This window comes from Pseudovirgaria hyperparasitica, assembly GCF_010093815.1.
Source record: "Pseudovirgaria hyperparasitica strain CBS 121739 unplaced genomic scaffold EJ05scaffold_25, whole genome shotgun sequence".
Classification (NCBI taxonomy): domain Eukaryota; kingdom Fungi; phylum Ascomycota; class Dothideomycetes; order Acrospermales; family Acrospermaceae; genus Pseudovirgaria; species Pseudovirgaria hyperparasitica.
In genome coordinates, this window is record NW_022985573.1 from 82,169 (window position 1) to 95,555 (window position 13,387).

The 13,387-nt window shown below is 47.4% G+C and overlaps 6 protein-coding genes across 6 annotated transcripts in view; 3 read left to right on the forward strand and 3 right to left on the reverse strand.

The window, feature by feature from the left end:
• Positions 1 to 431: 431 nt before the first annotated feature.
• Positions 432 to 4,148, reverse strand: EJ05DRAFT_523515 (acetyl-CoA synthetase-like protein; the record flags this gene model as incomplete). The annotated part of the gene is made up of 1 exon (XM_033748806.1): positions 432 to 4,148. Exon 1 carries the CDS (start codon positions 3,759 to 3,761, stop codon positions 432 to 434), a length of 3,330 nt encoding a protein of 1,109 aa, XP_033595401.1. The 5' UTR covers positions 3,762 to 4,148.
• A 615-nt stretch (positions 4,149 to 4,763) lies between these two features.
• On the reverse strand, positions 4,764 to 5,419 carry EJ05DRAFT_231811 (uncharacterized protein). The gene is made up of 2 exons (XM_033739980.1): positions 5,369 to 5,419; positions 4,764 to 5,318 (listed from the first exon to the last, which is right to left on the reverse strand). Exon 2 carries the CDS (start codon positions 5,235 to 5,237, stop codon positions 4,884 to 4,886), a length of 354 nt encoding a protein of 117 aa, XP_033595402.1. The 5' UTR covers positions 5,238 to 5,318; positions 5,369 to 5,419; the 3' UTR covers positions 4,764 to 4,883.
• Positions 5,420 to 5,830: 411 nt separating this feature from the next.
• On the reverse strand, positions 5,831 to 7,660 carry EJ05DRAFT_480797 (uncharacterized protein). The gene is made up of 2 exons (XM_033744940.1): positions 7,072 to 7,660; positions 5,831 to 7,014 (listed from the first exon to the last, which is right to left on the reverse strand). The coding sequence occupies exons 1-2, from the start codon at positions 7,243 to 7,245 to the stop codon at positions 6,040 to 6,042; spliced, it is 1,149 nt and encodes a 382-aa protein (XP_033595403.1). The 5' UTR covers positions 7,246 to 7,660; the 3' UTR covers positions 5,831 to 6,039.
• Positions 7,661 to 7,801: 141 nt separating this feature from the next.
• Positions 7,802 to 8,825, forward strand: EJ05DRAFT_480798 (uncharacterized protein). The gene is made up of 2 exons (XM_033744941.1): positions 7,802 to 7,965; positions 8,023 to 8,825. The coding sequence occupies exon 2, from the start codon at positions 8,141 to 8,143 to the stop codon at positions 8,804 to 8,806; it is 666 nt and encodes a 221-aa protein (XP_033595404.1). The 5' UTR covers positions 7,802 to 7,965; positions 8,023 to 8,140; the 3' UTR covers positions 8,807 to 8,825.
• Positions 8,826 to 10,477: 1,652 nt separating this feature from the next.
• EJ05DRAFT_445837 (uncharacterized protein) lies at positions 10,478 to 11,611 on the forward strand (the record flags this gene model as incomplete). Its single annotated transcript, XM_033742199.1, has 2 exons — positions 10,478 to 10,953; positions 11,002 to 11,611. The coding sequence occupies 2 exons, from the start codon at positions 10,478 to 10,480 to the stop codon at positions 11,609 to 11,611; spliced, it is 1,086 nt and encodes a 361-aa protein (XP_033595405.1).
• A 1,495-nt stretch (positions 11,612 to 13,106) lies between these two features.
• Positions 13,107 to 13,387, forward strand: part of EJ05DRAFT_231884 (uncharacterized protein) — an 847-nt gene continuing 566 nt past the window's right edge. The window contains exon 1 of the mRNA XM_033739981.1: positions 13,107 to 13,334. Within this exon, the coding sequence (XP_033595406.1) occupies positions 13,231 to 13,334 (104 nt within the window). The 5' untranslated portion in view covers positions 13,107 to 13,230. The remainder of the gene's footprint in view (positions 13,335 to 13,387) is intronic.

Genomic DNA, 13,387 nt, shown 5'->3' on the forward strand with positions numbered 1-13,387 from the left:
CCTCTAGTACTAGTAGACCCAGAAATATATACCAGAAGAGACCCGGTATACGCCAGTAGTAACCCGATATATACCAGAAGAACCCCAGGAGAACCCCGATTATTAGTCGAGGGCAGCCCTTAACTAATAACCTCCGCACCTACACGTACTACCTAAGGGTAAAATAATAGTAATATAGGCTATAGGCTAATAGGCGTACCCTATAGCTATATACTTAAGACGAAATAGAGGTTTAACAAGATATAGTTATAGATATAAGGAAGTTTTTCTCTATAGGGTTTCTTCTTATATAGTAGCTTAGACTAGAGGAGGCATAGGCCTATAGAGTACTACTCTACCTAGTTATATAATATTATTATTATTATTATTATTATTATTATTATTATTATTATTATTATTATTATTATTATTATAGTATATAGTTATAGACTCTATATACGCGTGGTGCGGCGACGATGTCGTAAAATGTCAATTACATACAAAAACGCGTGTTGGTGACACAGACGTGCATCGGGCGCCAAGCTTTCCCATGTAACTATGGACAAACGGATGGTCTGGGGCTGCTTGCGAGCTGTCTCTGTGACGAGGTCATGCAAGCATCGGTGTTTAGCTTCTGGAACGGCCGCATTCCAGCTCCATATATCAATGTGGTCTTGCTCATATAGCATGTTAAGCCTCGACAGAGATTTGCTCGCATTGCTTGGTGTACACAGCTGCTGAATGACGTGCTCGAGCTGCATTGCTAATCGTTGGACTCGGTCGGTGTCGAGCACACTCGCGTCATGTGCCGCTCGCAATCGCACTCCGTGCCTCTGAAGATCACATTCAAGTGTCAGAGCGTGTGTATCAGCCACTGTAACATGTGTATCGTCTGAGCCATTTTCATCTCGCTGACTAACAAACCAGCGGCTGCTTGTACATTGATGTCGCGCTTCGTTCGCCTCGACAGCGTGCACAACCAGCAAGGTCTGGAATTGGCATGCTCTTTCACCCTCTGGACTTGTACGTCGGATGTTCTGTAGGCCCATCTGCTCAAATGCAATCATGTTTGCTGATTGTGCCTGAACCTGCCGCAGCAGCTGTTCGACAGTCATCTGAGACCAGTCAAGAGTTATTCGTACAGGAACAGTAGCTATGGTTGGCCCGATCATCCGCTCAACATCTGTCACAGCAGCCTGTCGTCCGGCTACGGTGACTCTAAAAATAACTTCAGAGCTATCGGTATACTTTGAAGCCAATAGAGACCATGCTGTTCGCAATATACTGGACGGTGTGATTCCTGTGTCCGGCCAGTGCGGCACATGAAGGTTTCGCTTAATGAAGGCCTTACAGAGTGGCTGATAATTGTTTGAGGGTAGTTGAGGAAAATTCTGAGCTTCTAAGCCTTGGAACTGCTTCTCCCAGTACTTTGCTGTAGCGCCAATATCGATCTCAGTAATGTGTTTAACGAATCTCTGAAAGGGTGGCGGGGGAAGCCGAGGAGCTATAGAGCCTTCCAGTCGTTCCAAAATCAGAGGAATCGACCAGCTATCATAGAGAGCATGATGTATGGTCCACACAAAGTACCAACTGCCGTCCTCAGAAGTCCGCAACACTGTATACCGTGTCAATGGGGTGCCTAGACCAGTGACGAGCTCGCAGTCTGCCTTTAGATAGGTGTGAAGAGTCATCGTGTCGTCCCAGCGGGCCCATTTAGCCTGCTGATTGAGGATAGTCTGTACAAGACCATGACCCGAAAGTTCGACGACACGAGTACGCAATATGGGTGTCTCTTTAACGACTACCTCCCAAGCTTGCATGAACTGCTGGATATTCACAGTTGGTTGAAGTAGGTAGACGAACTGTGCGACGTAATCTCCGGAACGCCTACTCGTAAGTGCGAGCAACCCTTCTTGTAATGGTGTACAGGGAAAGGCATCTTCCACATGAGAAGCCTCTACATCATCAAAATGGCTCGCAATCTGCTGTCTCAAATACTCAACAGTGCTATCTTCCTTCAGAATTAGCGTGAAAGGCGCAAAACGCTCTGGTATATGATTGCTCTCAAGGGTCTGAGCGGCAAGGGCCATTTCGCTCAAGACTGGGTGCTGAAAAACCTCTGCAACCGACAAGACAATAGCGTTCTTACGAGCAGCAGCGACAAGTCTCATGGCTGATATGGAGTCGCGGCCAATGCGCAAAAAATTGTCGGCCGTATTGATGTCCTTAGCTTCTAGACCCAGCACAGCTGCCCACAAGCTTTGCAGACATATTTCGACATCTGTTGAAGGCCGTTTTTTTTCTGAAGTCAGTAGATTAGAATTTCTGGCCGCTACTCCTTGGAAGCTCAATTGTTGAGCAACAGTCTGGAGTTTGCGCCGATTGGTCTTGCCACTAGGCGTAGTTGGAATACAGTCCAGCGGAATGTATGCCGAAGGAATCATATAAGCGGGCACTCGAGCTCTGAGTCTGCTATGAAGAACGTCCGTGACTTTCTCGAAGACGGCATCAAAGGCCATGTCATCGAACGAAGACAGCCTGGGAACTTTCAGAAAGGCAACGAGCACTTCCTTATTGCTTGCCTGCGGCTGTGCGACTGTGGCGACAACGTCGAGATCCTCCTTACTGTACTCCAGACATGCCTTGATGTGGTGCTCTATGTCACCCAATTCGACCCGCTGGCCATTTAGTTTCACTTGAGAGTCCTTCCGCCCGAGAAACTCTAAGGTGCCATCGATGTTGTACCTTGCGAGGTCTCCAGTCTTGTACAATCGGCTGCGACGACCTTTGGCACCAATATTTGTGGGACTTTCGAGAAGCCAATTTAAGCCGTTGACGAAGACAGTTACAGTGGCTGCAGCTTTACTAAGATATCCAGCTGCGACAAGTGGACCTTCAAGCAGGAGCTCTGCAATACAGCCTCTTGGCACAAGCTTGGAGTCATCGGACGGGTCCACCAGCCATGTGTTCAGACCAAGACCTTTACCAATGCTGATGCGCTTGAACGAAGTTTTATCGACCACCTGAGCTGTACTGAATGTTGTACACTCAGTAGGGCCGTATAAGTTTGTGACCACGGTATTAGGTGGCAGGCCAACACAGCTACTCATGGACAGTGGCTCTCCAATAAAAAACACATAGCTTAGGTTCTCGAGTGCCTTCATGTTAAGGCCACGAGCAACAGACAGTATTAGGATAGCTATGTTGACTAAGAGCCTGATTGCTGCGCCCACAATATCGTTATGTCGGTCGTCGTTGCTCGGGATATAGATGCAAGCTCCGGCTGATAGTCCCTGGATCAGATTGCACCACACGACGTCGAACATGTAGGATGCGAAGTCGAAGATGCGTGACTTGCTGCTGAACCCGAGGCATCCTCTCTGGTGAACGATCGCATTGGTCATGTTTACATGGGTGATAACAACACCCTTAGGCTCGCCAGTGCTGCCAGACGTGAAGACAAGATTGAGCATATCAGAGGGCAGTACCTGCGGTAGTGTGCGCCATGTGTTTAGAGTGGATTTATCCGTCAGTGGCTCATCCATAATTGCAACCCGCCCAGTAGTCAAGCGATGGGCGAGGCTTTCGTTAGCTTCTGAGGTTAGTATAAGGACCGGACTTATTTGCCTTATAATGCTAAGGAGTCTATGCTCCGGTTGAGCAGAATCAAGGACGATCGATGCACCGCCAGCTTTCATAACCGCAAGCATGGCTACAGGCATCCATTTCGACTTCTCAATACACAGTGGTACGATTACTCCGGGCTTTACTCCTTGATCCATAATCTGGTGGGCCAAACAGGTGGACAGCTCGTCGAGCTCAAGATAGGTCCATTCGCCGTCCCATGCACAAATAGCCTGAGCCCCTGGTTGAGACCTCCTGGTTGAGACCTCGTTGTTTCGGCGATCAAACTATGTACGACGGAGCTCTCCGCATCAAATGGCACATTCTGGTTCCAGCGCCAAATCTGTTCGAGGTCCTATTGCGACACAAAGTCCAAGTTTTCGAGTCTTGTTTGGGTAAATCGGACATCGCACAGCTGATGCACGATAGGTCCTAGCTATTGAATGAGAAGTACCACTTGGTCGGCATCTAGCACGACAGAGTCGAATCGGACCGATGGATATCTCTACACTATCGTCATTTAGTTAGCACTCCAAGGACAGCGTGTACGTGCGGAACTCCGCCACTTCATCCTTAAACCGCGCCCGATACTGACTGTCAGTCTTAAAAAGACTATCCAGGACATCTTTGTCCTCTCTTTCTATGCTAGGTTGAATTACAAGTAGAGAGTTAAAGTCGCATGCTCTTGCAGCCTGCGGGCTGACACGGCGGATTGTTTAAAGTCCAGTATGTTCGTATTCGATCATGCTAACAGCCTAATACTAAATTTAAAGAAGAAGGTCTTACATACTCATAGCTGGATCCATAATAATTCTTAAAGGTACTGTAGCGATGGTCGGTCCGGTAAGCTGTTGTACGCCGGGAAAGGCTATCTATCTATCGCTCACAGTGACACCAAACAGAGTATCCTTTGAGTTAGTGTATTTCGAGCTTAGAATGCTCCATGCAGCACGAAGGACGACACTCGGTGCCACACCGGCTTGGCTTGGCCATTCTAATCCGTTAATAGCGACCGTTTTTGCCTCATTAGACCTCAGCTGATAATCTGGCGAAGGTAACAGAGGAAATAGTTCTGCCTTAAGATTCTCAAACTAAGAGGACCAAAACCTGGTTAGTTCATCCTCCGGTAGAGCTTTAATATGCTTTACGAAAGCCTGAAATTGAGGTGGTACCGCATGAGGCAATCCTTTGCTCGGGTCCTGTGCTAAATGATAGGCCGTGGCAAGTTGTTCAAAGAGAATGGTCTTCGACCAACCATCGTACACTGCATGGTGGAGTGTCTAAATAAAAAAGCTCTGCGACAGCTCCGCATCTGCGTGAGTTTCTTGCAAGACAGCAGATCGCACGAGTGGCAGTCCCAGACCCGTAAGTGCTGAGCGATCCAAGTCAAGATACTCAACAAGTATCATGTTTACAGTTTGGCAGGCGTGCAGTGTTGAATGTTTCGTGACCACCACTTGAACCAGTCCTCGTGTCGGGATATCAATAATTCGTGTGCGAAGTATCGGATTTTCTGCTACTACTCGAATCCATGTGACCCGTAGACATTGAATGTCAATTATAGGTAACAATCGAAATGCATAGCGGGCGACGTAATCTCCTGGATGCTTTGCCGTAAGCGCAAGGAAATACATCTTCGATATCGGCAGCTTCGACCCTATAAGCGGTAATTACTACTAATTCCAAAGGAATCATAAAAAGATGCAATGTTTTCTCTAGCTCCCGCTAATTAGCGCCCTCACCAAAATCACGTCGAAAAAACCACCTTTTGCGATATATTAAATTAACCACGCCCTTAATTAAAAGTTTAACCGACACGTCTATAGAGCTTTCTACGCCGTGTAATTCTATATACTTTTTACTATCTGCAGCCGCGTCGTCGCGGACGAGTAGGCTTTTTAAGCCTCGAGTATCGCGTTTGGTAGCAGGTTGAAAATTCGCACGTTAGCCGTGGATTTTCCGGTGTGCCTTAGTGCCTTAGTGTGCTAGTGTCTTAGTGCCTTAGTGCCTTAGTGTCTTAGTGCCTTAGTGCCTTAGTGCCTTAAATTAAGACTGCACGCAGTCTGCCGGCCGCAGGCCACCCTAGTAGTAACTAATATTATATGCTTAGTACAAGAGAAATACTTCGCGTTAGGTTTGATATTACAATCGCGTACTTTAATAGGCCATAGAAAGGTCAAAAGCTACGATAGAAAGAGTTAGAAACAGCGCCATAAAACACCGCGATGTTCAGTTATTCTGCTGCCGCCACTCCCTCCTACGGTCCTACCAGGTGTCTTGCATTTAAGAGCTTCTTCGTATTGAGTTTAATAGTACCGGAATGATTTTAATCTATGAATGTGCTAGTAGCGCAGAGCTGTCAGGTCCTGCTGCCAACGTACGGATAGTAACATGCCTATTACCGCTTTGGAAACTGGCGTGTTCACCGAGCAGGATCTAGTTCTTAGCCGTGTCTCTATTGTATCTATCTAAGTCCTTCTGAAGCTCCCGCTTAGCATCGTCTCCCAGGGAGAACATCGAGTGGTTAATGATTTCGTCCCAATCTTCTTGATCGATTGGCCATAATCTTTCTAGGCCCCGTTGTAAGCAGAGACGTAGAGTTTTTTTTTTTTGCTCGGCATTCATCGTACGCAGCCAGTGATAGTATCGAACTGATAGGAGGGGGTTCTGATATGGCAACTCCCATGCGATGATGTTAGCGTGCGACAAATTAACGACTACTACTTTGTTACACTCAGTTACTTCGATGTACTTTCTGCCAATCTGAAGGCCCTTATGTAGCGCCTGTAGCTTCTTCCACCGTGCCACTGTGGCGGACGACTTGCTGGGCATAATAATGTGATCCTCCTGCATGCTGCTATCGTCCACGCCCGTTTGCTGGAAGAGCTGATTCAAAAACATGGCCTGCGCTGAGAGCTCTGGCACAAACTCACTAGCTCCCAGGTCCGCAAGCGATTTGCCGTCAATATACTCTCTGACAAGAGCAAAGATCCTGTAATTCGGCGCCGCATCATACCGTCGCGGCATAAGGAAGTGAGGATGGGAGTCCGTGCAGCTGGCGACCATGTACGAGCCGTATAGCTCTGGGATCAATAGACCCTGAAACCGCTGGAGTAATGTGTAGGCCTGAACTTCAGTAAAGTAGCTTTCCAGACGTACTTCAGGTTTCGTTGGGCCGAATACTTCTTTATCCGCATACCATAATTTGATAACCACCGGTCTTTCCCCTTGAATGTCCCCCAATTCATAGCCTCGAAAAATTGTGCACGGTTCGGTGTGTTGCTCGGGTAGATTAGCTTTGAGATGGTACCTCTTAGGAGGACCAGAGGTGGCGGCGGGCTTTGGGTCATATGGCCAGATTGTGCGATCATCGGGGATGAGTTCGATGATAGAATCGTGCTTGATACTGTACTAAAGCTTGGTAGTTAGTTTCCAAGCGCGATCCGAAGTGAAGGGATGGTTTCTTACATCATGAGGCCACTGCTGTGACGACTCGGTTACGGAATAGTTGGCTTGAGTAGGTGCATCGCACCCTGATCCTTCGGTCTTGAACTGCTGGGACTCTTCGTAAGTCAAGTGCGACGGCCGAGACTTGGCTAGGTCTACTACCAAGCTACTCGTGGGGAGTTGATACTGAGACATCTTTGTTAGTCAAGCTTCAATGACAAATATCATTTCCTACAGGATTGAGGTCCCCTCCATGACAGGGTACACTTCTCCTCTTATCGTCGTCGTGGATTATTTGGTCCTTCAATGTCAACCTCTATGCTACTAGCTGTGGTAATATCCGAGTGGATGGTCGTAGAGCTGCTAGCCTTCGAATTGTGGGACATGTTGCTCGCAAAGCTGTCTTCTTGCATTATCCCCCGCAAGGTTGTGTTGCTACTATTATCCTGTGCCGTGTCCATTTTGTCGCGGAGAAAAGGCTTAGTATTAGTATGGGAGCCGGGAGGCTGTCTATTTAAAGACCCGACCGACATCGGCGATTATGTGAAGAGATTGTGGTCCGAGAAGTAGAAGGAAAAAGAAAAATACAGACATGCGGAGTGAATAAAGTACTACCGGAAGGACAAGCAAGATTGGTTTGCTTGTTGCGAGTTGCACAAAGTGGGGCGGCATCCGCCTTCAGTTACGTCTTTCCTAAGCTAGAATGAATAAAGCCAACGGTTGTGACTTGAGACCAAACACGAAACGCAATATGGCTAAAAAGAACGTAACAGATTTGTTGAAAACATGTATTTATCATGTTCTTCTATCTTTATCAGTTCTTTAAAATAATGCAATAGGTTTGTCTTTGTAAAGCATGTTGCAGCTTGGCTGTTTGATGTCAGGTATACCACAAGAAACGATGGTACAAGTGTCGTAAGCAAGCCGAGATCTTGAAACAATATCTACCGGACAAACAAATAACGCTGACAGATACGACCGTCAGACTGTATTCTAGGCCATGTAGCAATAATAGATAAGAATAGATCTCACGGACGTCTTGGGTCCATTGTAGGTGAAGAAAGAGGTTAACTTCAAGACCAGGCTCGTCATGGATGATCGTGAAGACAGCTTCATTTCTCTCTATGATCGGGTAGAGCACGGCCCCCCCATTATTATACCACGACTAGCCCCTGGGCTGAAAGACAAAAAGCATCATACCCACAAAACAACAGCACAACACTATGGGGCGCAATTCGCACCTTTATCGTGGTCGAGGGCTGATTACAGCTGGAAGTCTAGCTACCAAGACGAGAAGATGAAATATGTCTCGGTGGCAGGCAAAATTGAACAGCCACTCTACAACGAAAGCGACGTCGTTTTTGCAGGAGCCCTTTACATCGTCCATCCTGTAGTTCAGGCCCTGAACCTCATCTACCCCAAGGCGACTTTTACCGTCATGTCAGACTACGATCTAAGCCACTACTTCGTCGACGTCATGCTCGCGTATATAGATAGTAGTGGCGAATCTAAGCTGTTCGCTTTGCTTGAATCAAAACGACATGGTTCAATCGACGTAGAGGAATGGTTGGATGCCATGGATAATAGGCCGAACCAACCGATACCACCGCAACGAAAGCGCCAAAGACGACACCCACAAGGAAGTACTCCACCGTCAAGAAACAGAAGTCTATTCGGGTCAAATTCCAGCAAAATCATTAACCAGCTGACAGGTATGCGAAACTCTTCGGTCTACCCCGTGTCTATGTTGGCGTGACGGATTGGACAAACGCGTGGATTGGACAGCTGCACATTGCTGATGATGAACCTTCCAAGGCACGTGGTACTCTTATGTCTACCAGAAGTGGTGGAAAGGAAAGGGCTATAAAGACTGTACTTGCATGGGCGATAGAGGCATATGAACATGTGAACAAGGAGAACGGACAGCGAAAGTAATGTTACCACTAACGTTTGAATCCTTCCTATCATAGAGGCATATAGTGATATCAATAGATAAAATCGTAATAATGAGATATTAAGCTACATAGAGGAATGTGGCATTTGACTCAAGGAGACTATTGTTGTCTGAAGTGGAGAGCACTCTACGGAGAGGGTAATGGGTGCAGTGGTGAATTCGCCGTATAGACTTGTACTAGATACATGACATACTTGTGTGGTTAGACAACGGTAGGTGGCGATAGTCGAAGATGGAACAAGACTCATCCCCATGTTCACCCTCAGCACAAGGAGAGAACGCTTATTATGAATCTTCTACCCTTCCATACCCATAATCATATGCACATGGCATTCATACCCACACATCTCTTCTTAGCCTTAAACTTCTTTTCGCATTTTAAGAATTGCAAGCCCATGTCTCTACCTTCCGATATTGTATGATGGCAAAAGGGAGAGATTAAAAGGAAAGAAGATGTCTTGGAGCAGATTGTAAACTATTGTGTGTTGGTCCCAAGCTTCTCGTAAAGACGATATTTCACATGGCGTCTATCATAGTGTCTGGTGCGCCAAGCTATCACACGGCACCTTCGGCTGTGGTTTGTGACGATAATCTATAACACACTGTTGACGAGCAGTTCGGAACCTTTCTTGGCAGGTCATAATCAATCACTATGTGCTATAACACACCAGTGAAATGTCGTCCGGCCGTAGGCGTTCGACAGTGACAAGCCGTGTGGAGGTTCATCTCTGCTCACGCTCTTGACGAAATTTACAATTAGATCAGCTAGCATGGTACCGCCCTAGCCTGCGAATCATGTCATATGTATACTCGGCCAATGGGAGAGGGGCATATAGTAGACGCCTTGTTCTTGAATAGTATAAAAGAATCGTACCATTTGTCCTGCTAGGAATAGTCCGCTTACATAATATACCTAGCCTCGGACCCACGTGACGCGGGCTCTCCCTCCGCAGCCTACAGGATGGATGCTTACCGCTAGGTAAGTCGACGAGCAACGACAAAACCGCACTTCCACACCAACCCAACGATCATAGCAGCCTGTACCACTATAGACAGCTGTGAAATAATCTTTGAATATCCTACAATCACGCTGCGGCGTCACAGCTTTACTTGATGGTTAAGAAGCGTACCTTAGACGAGAGTACCAGCGCGCCAGAGGAGCTTGATCCTCCTGTACTCAAGAAACAAAAGAAGGATTCATCACAGTATGGTATCGAATGCCGACTTCAAAACGCAAAAGCTCATGATGATAGATTCTGCGCCGCAGCTTTTCAGCAATCTCTTGCAACACCACACTTCCCTTCGCCCAACAGCCCGAACGAACTCTACCCATCTCTCGATTGCGATAACATCTCCGTCGAATCATCCGCGCCTCTACCTATAACGCGCAATAACCTTGAACGGCTGCACAAAGAGCTGGAAGAAGGTAGACCTATGTCGGCTTTACCATCGAAAGAGTCAGCGTCGGATACCATGTCAAGCAAGAGTTCGCCTAACGTCTCAGATAACCTGGCGAAGCTCTCGGCATATGGTATTCTTGTCTGCCACAAGGCCACAATTCCCGCGGATGTGGCGGCGCTTATCAAGTCATTCGAGGAACAGATCCAAGGTCTCGGGAAGAACACACCGGAAAAGGTGGCAGAGGTCTACCAGCAGGCATACTATTCCAAAAACGAAGACGAGGGAATAAGTTACCTAGCGAAACTTCTACTCCCTCGAGGGGAAATCGCACACAAGAAAAAAGGGACGTCACTAATTACGACTAAGCCGGAACTCAACCTCAAGGAGACCTGGGTACCCATTACAGGTAGTAAGACTATCAAGACATACTTTGGATCATTATTCCGACCGAAGCCTGACCACGCTGCCGGATATGTGTCCGCTAGCGACGCAGAACGGGTATCGGTTGCAGCTCCATTCACTGGCGAGGAGGAGGCTTTGCTAAATCGGTACGTACGACTTGGAATGCATTAATCTAGGAGACCTAATTTTGATAGCATGAAATTGGCCGACCAAATACATTTTCCATTCTTCACGGCGCAGTGGAAATCACAAGGCGGAGCCGAATCACACCTACATGCGCGCGTCCAAGGCGCTCGCGATGGCGCTACGATCATCAACCACATGAACAAATTCTTCGTTGCGGCTGCTCATAATACTAAGCCGGTTGATACCTGTCACTTTAGCATGACGTGCGATATGGATTCGGTACAACTATACGTCCACTGGCGAGATATTAGCAGTGAAGGCTTGGAGCGATATCACATGGAGCTCATTAAAAGAACGTGGCTGGAGGAACCTACCGAAGTGAAGGACTATAAACGAGTGCTGCGAAACATTGTACATTGGGCAACAACTACTCGGCTCGAAAACATACGGTGCGCGCTTGTAAAGCTGCGCAATGTCAACGCGAGCCGGCTCCGAAGCACGAGCAACTCCCCAATGAAAAATATGCCTTCAGTCACAGCCTCATCCCCATCATCATCGTCATCCCGAATCCCACCTGTACCCGCACCAGGTCTCGGAACGTTGCCCACATTTCACCAGCTGAGTCCGCCGTTATCGATCGACGTTGGCGTAAAGAAGAGAAGAATGGATGAGGGCTGATGAAGAACTGAAGACCCGGTCAGTCTCCGATAGACGTGGGACCAGGCTCTCAATGCTTTTGCATCAGTCATGTTTTTGTCACCATAATAGCGAAGGCATATGCACCGCACAGCCCATTATCCAACATGATCGCATCTTGACAGCGTCATGTTAAAGGAGTTCATTCTGGTAGCTCTAGTGCAGTCTAGCCTACAAGTGAAAGAACACGAGGGGACTTTGATAGTGACGGGCCTATCTTTCGCGGAGACCCTACATATTGTCAATCACGCAGATCCGCACCGACACTAGCTAGCCTCTATTAAGAGTAGGAATTGAGTGATATTATTACATCCTCCGATAATCACAGCCATCCATCCAATTACCATTTCGCCATCATCACGAGATCCAGGCCTACCTCAGGTGAAGCCATCTGCGATACCTGATGCATTGTCAATTGATCCAAGTACAGGCAGGTAGAATGTTACATTTGATGGACAGGTTCTTGAATCGCTATAGACCACATATTTTCCAGCCATGCATGCTTTTGTCATAATCTAGATGATGTGCACCCATGGCTAGCATTGCATCCGCTGTTGGTCAAGGACATCCTCGTATGTTTGTACTCCTCATCGCGTGTCCACCAGGCACCGCCGCCACAGGAGTCCTCAACGAATGGTCTGGAAGCACTGTCATCAATTATAAAGAGGTCTTGTTCACGTTGCGTCGCATTCTCGCCACGAATCATTCAACCACTTTCGTTCGACCAACTACTCTACGCACCCATCCTTCATGTGCTGATGATGCCCCTGACCATGAAACCTAAGGTTGGTGCCAGGGCTTGCGCTTCTTTCGCCGCAGGCAACGACGCGCTGAATTCTTCGCGAACGAAGCCAACAGCAGGTTCCGACGGGACAGACGCTTCGACTTTATCGTGCATCCGGATGAGCATGCGTCTACAGTAGAAATTAGTAAGTCGTGCACTTCCAGCCGAAACGGCTTAACCGTGGGCCCGGTTCGCGTGGGCACTGTTGAACTGCTGAATCGCTTCATACAGGCGTCCTGACTCTCCGGCGTGCATGAATACGGAACCGCACACAGACCCAGGGATGAATGCATTGGCCAGCCGCGTGTCACCAGGTAGAACCCACATACTGACATGATGCGCTTTGACGATTCTTTATTGACTACTTTGGTACCTGGACAGGAACGTGTGCAAGAGTGTACTTGCTTTGTTGTTTAAGTGCAGATTGGTCTATGACCATCTATGGTACCAGGGAACAACTATTCGATACACATCACGTCGGGGCGTCCACTCATGATGCGTGTTGTCGCGCCATAGCCATGAGATGCTGGAACGTATTAGGCACTAGCCATGCAGGCAGAGTCTTTTGACATGGATGGGAGCGAGATCCATGGATTGGGTCCGGAGAAACGTTCACCGGTAACCAGTCTGTCAACGCAAACGTTGCGCGTCGCGATTGTAGACTCCCAGACGCGGTACGACGCGGCAAGCTGGGAACCTGAGGTGGAAACTTTTGTTTATCATTCATTGTCATTCACTGTTGTTAGCTCCATTCATTTTGCGTTTGTGTCTCTCATTGATCATATCATCACATTCCATCTATCATCCCGTCTCTTCCATGTCTATCTTCCATTTCATCTTCCATCTTTCATGTTCCATCTCTTCTATTTTACCATCTTCATCTTCTATCTTCTATCTTCTATCTTCTATCTTCTATCTTCTATCTTCTATCTTCTATCTTCTATCTTCTATCTTCTATCTTCTATCTTCTATCT